The sequence below is a fragment of the Oncorhynchus tshawytscha genome, linkage group LG28 (genome assembly GCF_018296145.1).
Source record: "Oncorhynchus tshawytscha isolate Ot180627B linkage group LG28, Otsh_v2.0, whole genome shotgun sequence".
Taxonomy (NCBI): Eukaryota; Metazoa; Chordata; class Actinopteri; order Salmoniformes; family Salmonidae; genus Oncorhynchus; species Oncorhynchus tshawytscha.
In genome coordinates, this window is record NC_056456.1 from 28713099 (window position 1) to 28719237 (window position 6139).

Consider the following 6139-nt stretch of genomic DNA (forward strand, 5'->3'; position numbering starts at 1 on the left):
GTAATCATTGTGTGGAGAACTGACCCCGCAAGAGCCACAGAGCCATCATTCACTCTCTGTTCTAGCCCTGACCATCTCTAATCAGTAGGCTAATCCAACGGAAGAAACCTCAGCAGCACTGATGTGAAATGATTCAATTATGTGTACTGCAGTCAGAGGGAGTACTGATGTGGGGGGGTTAGAGTACTGATGTAGGGGGAGTAGGAAAGGGGTGCTGCCGTTTTAGAGTGCTGATGTGGGGGGAGTAGAAAAGGGGCACTGCTGTTTTAGAGTGATGATATGGTGGACACAACTAGACCATATTTCACACACTTGCATGATCATAATTCAAAAAGACAATGTTTATCATTGAGGAATGCAAGCTCAATAACAATTATTTTGGATCTATATGCCATAAATGTATTTGGCATGCTTACTTCATAACAAAGAAATGCTCTAGGGACCACTGGTCTGGACCCATTTTGCGCACATATTTTCCAGCAGACTGGAAATGAGCAAGCTGACCCTTTCCAGAGCTTTTTAATTAAAAGTCAGTGTCCTTGAATTTGACTTTGTTGGTGTTGATACATGAGAGGATGGTTGCCAGCAAATATTTTCAAGGTAGCCATTTGTCCTGCGGTCTGAATTGGACCCAGCCCAGGGACTGTGTCAGTAAACATGACAGTGCTGGTGCAAGCAGCAGCAATGCGTAGAATTGAGGACTGCAGCAGTGATCACCTCCAAATGCAGGTGTTCATTGCAGAGCTATGTTGCTGCAATCCACACCAGTTCCATTGATTGCAGGTATATTCAATCATCTCCATCAAACAGGGGCATTGGGTTTTGTAGTTGATCCGTGCTGAAGAATGTTAGGGGATCAGTGTAATAGTGTGCACTGTATTACAGGTACTGTAACGTTATAACGCTACTAAACAAGCTAGCTATTTGGTTGGAATTGTAGAATTGAATTGCAAGAGAGTTTTCTATCTAGGTAATGTTGGCAAAATAAGGTAGAGAATAAGAATTATGAACCATACATCTAATGTAACGTCTAGTATGGCTCGCTGAGTTACATTAGGTCAAGCAATACTTGTAAAATACGCTAAATAGCTCAAACGCTTGACATTCAATGTCTCAAAAAACTGTTCATTCACTGTCACACACTGCAAACCCCATTAGATGCAACCCCCCCCCCAGCAATATTAGCAGACTGTCGGCTAACCGCTAACATTAGGAGTTCATGCTACGTTATTTGTTATACTCGCTAGCTGCTTTATCTGCTAGCCAGATAAACTGACATGACTTAGTAATGATTACTAGCTGTGTGTGTTATAAAAACGGAGCTCTATCAAGAGTTCCCTCTCTTGGCAGTTAGCTAGCTAACGCGAGCTAGCCGTTTACCTCATACTGGATGTATTGTTTTCTCCATTCAGGGGTGATGTGCGCCGAAAGGTGCTCCGTGAATTTCATCCTTCCTCAGTGGTTCCCCTCTGGGGTTTCGACGTTGAAATACTTGCTGTCAGATGACTTTCTTTGCGATGGAGGATATCATACAGCTAGCCAGCCAGCTAAAATAAAACCAGCGAGTCCGGTTTGATAGAGAATCACCACTAAGCAATGTTTGTCATCCAGATTATGACTGTGCTGCTCGGTCGAAGATCCCCTTTTCTCCGTCTCACATTATGGTCGGAGAACGTGAGTGACAGCCACGAAACATTACTTCAAGAAAATGCTCCTCTCCACCTTTATCTTAACTAGCTACGTTGTCACTATAATAACATGTTTTTTCGCCTTTGATTATTACTTGGACTACATTGTTTCTGAGGTAACAGCCCCTAGCCTCTTGTGCTGTGAGGTCGTTGAGTCGCCATCGTTGGGCAGAAAGTGACGTGGATGTGGCGTCACTCTTCATAGAAAACACAACAGCAAGTGGATTTTAAATTCTCACCGCCCCCTTCATTTGGAAAACGGCAAGAGCATGTGCCTTCCCCACAATTTCTACTCTAAACCACTGGTTTCACAAACTAAAGTCCAAACCCTTGCCAGAAGGTTAGACCTATCATACATTTGCGTTGTGGACATCAGTGTCTCCTAGAGCAGTGTATATTTATCAACAGACTATGAATCAGAGCTTGATTGGCCCCAAGAAGGTCTGGCACCAAGGTGAACAGAGCTTAGACTATTCATTGGTTTAGCAACCAACATAAAAATGCACAAATCTTTATGTGATGAAGTCACTAGATGGCCATGTTAAAATAAGGACCAATGTAGTGATTGAGGGGAAAGAGTCAGAGTAGGACTTGAACCAAAAATCCTGCACAGGGCAAATGCACTATGGCTATGCTCAGTACTTGATTTGGGCAGGAGCTCACAAGAGCCGAGGAGGCCTACGGGCACCTCAGATGTTCTATTATTTGAGCTACTGAAAAAAAAGAAGATTTAATGTGTCACTCAGTTAAGTATAGAGTCAAGTCATCATGGAATTTTGTTAAATATATATATTTTTTAAATGTAACCTTTATTTAACTAGGCAAGTCAGTTAAGAACAACCTCTGCCAAAAGAGGTTGCTCAGGCAGGTTTAACTTCAAATAAATAGATGTGCCTCCTCCTCTTTCTAAAAATGTAATTTAACTGTATACAAGAATATTCATATGTATGAATAGTGTGTAAATTGTATTTTTGTTGTCTTTTGATGTCTTTCCAATATATAACTCTTATTTATTTATTTTATTATAATTTGTTTAATGTTTAATTTATATATACCTTCTTTTTTTTCTATACAGTACCAGTCAAAAGTTTGGACACACCTACTCATTCAAAGGGTTTTCTTTACTTTTTGCTATTTTCTACTTTGTACAATAATAGTGAAGACATCACAACTATGAAATAACACATATGGAATCATGTAGTAACCAAAAAAGTGTGAAACAAATCTAAATATATTCTATATTTGAGATTCTTCAAAGTAGTCACCCATTGCCTTGATGACAGCTTTGCTCACTCTTAGCATTCTCTCAACCAGCTTCATGAGGTAGTCACCTGGAATGCATTTCAATTAACAGGTGTGCCTTGTTAAAAGTTAATTTGTGGAATTTCTTTCCTTCTTAATGCATTTGAGTCAATCAGCTGTGTTGTGACAAGGTAGGGGTGGTATACAAAAGATGGTCTTTTACCAAATAGGGCTAAGTCCATATTATGGCAAGAACAGCTAAAATAAGCAAAGAGAAATGACAGGCCATCATTACTTTAAGATTTGAAGCTCAGTCAATCCAAAAGATTTCAAGATTCTTCAATTGCAATCGCCAAAACCATCAAGCACTATGATGAAACTAGCTCTCATGAGGACTGCCACAGGGAAGGAAAACCCAGAGTTACCTCTGCTGCAGAGGATAAGTTCATTTGAGTTACCAGCCTCAGAAATTGCAGCCCAAATAAATGCTTCACAGAGTTCAAGTAACAGACACATCTCAACATCAACTGTTCAGAGGAGACTGTGTGAATCAGGCCTTCATGGTCAAAATGCTGCAACGGAACCACTACTAAAGAACACCAATATTAAGAAGAGACTTTCTTGGGCCAAGAAACACAAGCAATGGAAAACTATTGGAAATCTGTCCTTTGGTCTGATGAGTCCAAATTTGAGATTTTGAGTTCCAACCACCATGTCTTTGTGAGATGCAGAGTAGGTGAATGGATGATCTCCGCATGTATAGATCCCACCGTGAAGAATGGAGGAGGTGTGATGGTGTGGGGGTGCTTTGCTGGTGACACTGTCTGTGATTTATTTAGAATACAAGGCACGCTTAACAGCATGGCTACCACAGCATTCTGCAGCAATACACTATCCCATCTGGTTTGTGCTTAGTGGGACTATCATTTGCTTTTCAACAGGACAACGACCCAACAAACCTTCAGGCTATGTAAGGGCTATTTGACCAAGAAGGAGAGTGATGGCGTGCTGAATCAGATGACCTGGCCTCCACCCAATTGAGATGGTTTGTGATGAGTTGGACCGCAGAGTGAAAGAAAAGCAGCCAACAAGTGCTCAGCATATGTGGGAACTGTTTCAACACCTTTGGAAAAACATTCCAGGTGAAGCTGGTTGAGAGAATGCCAAGAGTGTGCAAAGCTGTCAACAAGGCAAAGGGTGGCTATTTTGAAGAATCTCAAATAAAATATATATTTAGATTTGTTTAACACTTTTTTGGTTACTACATGATTCCATATGTATTATTTCATAGTTGTGATGTCTTCACTATTATTCTACAATGTAGAAAATAGTAAAAATAAAGAAAACCCTTTAATGAGTAGGTGTGTCCAAACTTTTGACTGGTACTGTACACATATAAAAATATATATAATAATGTCCTTGTCTATAACTGTTCTGTACTTTGTCATGTGTTTGTACGTTTTATGTGGACCCCAGGAAGAGTAGCTGCTGTATGTGCAGGTGCTAATGTAGATCCTAATGAACTAAACTCCTCTTCTTCTTTCAGAAAATTAACCAAAGAATTTGTGGAGCTCCTGCACCTAAATATAAACAGTACTGGGCCGGCACCCACAATGAGTACCGGAAGCTATTTCAGTCCAAGTCAAGCACTGGCTATGCATACATACAGGGAGACTACACTATTCCCACTCTCTCAAGACACGGCCCGCACACAACCCCAATGAGAGACCAACAAAATGAGAGACCACAGGGATGATCTCAGTGCTGCCAGTAACATAGTGATTGAGGGGAAGAGCTAGAGTAGGACCTCAACCAATAACTTTGCATATACAGGGCAAAAGAGCTCGAGACCTCCTCTTGGCAGAGGTGGTAGTGCACTCAAATAGAGGGAGGTGACACCAAAAAATATATCAATATGTACAGATTTAAAGAGCAAGTACATGAACTAATTTCTCTTCATTTTGAGTTTAGGGTTAGGTCACCATTATATGGTGAACTACTCTATCATGAGCATCGTACATCAGGATACACGTGTTACTGTAAGGTGGTAACCTAATGTGAAAGGGTACTAACCATAGTTTCAGTCTCTGTTCCCAGGGGACCGTAATTATTGGGGAACAATTAAATGGTATAAAATCACTCCTCAGATATGTTCAGGTCAGAGCATTTTGTACCTGAAGGTCATGTGTAGTATGTGCAGTGTTGTTGCTGTGTAAGCTTATTTCTGTGAGAGGAACTACTGTGAAGAATTGTTTGGGGTGTGGACAATGATTTGTTTTTATATTTTGGCTTAAAGAAACACACTCCAGGCTACACTTGAATGTCTTAAACTAGATAGAAAGTATGTATAAATCAGCGGAGGCTGGTGGGAGGAGCTATAGGAGGATGGGCTCATTGTAATGGCTGGAATGGAATTATTAGAACGGAGTCAAATGTGATTTCCATATCTTTTGTGTGTTTGATACTGTTCCATTTATTCCATTCCAGTTTTTACAACACGCCCGTCCTCCTATAGCTCCTCTTACCAGCCTCCACTGGTAGAAATGATAATGGACCAATGTATTTAAGTAACAAGGCCCGAGGAGGTGTGGTATATGGCCAATATACTATGGCTACGGGCTATTCTTATTCACGACACAACTCGGAGTGCCTGGATACAGCCCTTAGCCATGGTATATTGGCAATATACCACAAACCCCAGAGGTGCCTTATTGCTATTATAAACTAGTTACCAACGTAGAGCAGTAAAAATAAATGTTTTGTCATACCCGTGGTATACGGTCTGATATACCACAGCTTTCAGCCAATCAGCATTCAGGGCTCGTACCACCCAGTTTCTCATTTCAAATAACTGCCCTTTTTCTGGCCTGCAAATCGATTTTGAGAAACAAATCATTCATAAAATAATCTTTGTAGCCCTCTGTTGAAAGTGCAGTTAATTTTATTGTGTTTTATATGTATTTCCACACTATAAGATAGGAATAATACTGTAAAATTGTGAAAATGATGATAATTCCCTTTTTGTGTAACAGCTGTTTAAAAAGACCACCTGAATTTTCAGCCTGTTTTGGTGGGATTAGGGTTTTGGCCTGCCTGGTGACATCGCCAGGTGGTAAATTAGTTAATAGAAAAATAAGAAAGAGTGTTCCAAACCTCTTTGCCAATAACAGCTAGTTTTCAGTTTTCACCACTCAAACCACTCCCAGACA

At 40.4% G+C, this 6139-nt stretch overlaps 1 protein-coding gene across 1 annotated transcript in view; it reads right to left on the bottom strand.

Moving 5' to 3' along the window:
• Nucleotides 1–1881, bottom strand: part of LOC112227025 (xenotropic and polytropic retrovirus receptor 1 homolog) — a 43407-nt gene extending 41526 nt beyond the window's left edge. Inside the window, exon 1 of the mRNA XM_042307682.1 lies at nt 1381–1881. Within this exon, the coding sequence (XP_042163616.1) occupies nt 1381–1449 (69 nt within the window). The 5' untranslated portion in view covers nt 1450–1881. The remainder of the gene's footprint in view (nt 1–1380) is intronic.
• Nucleotides 1882–6139: the final 4258 nt, after the last annotated feature.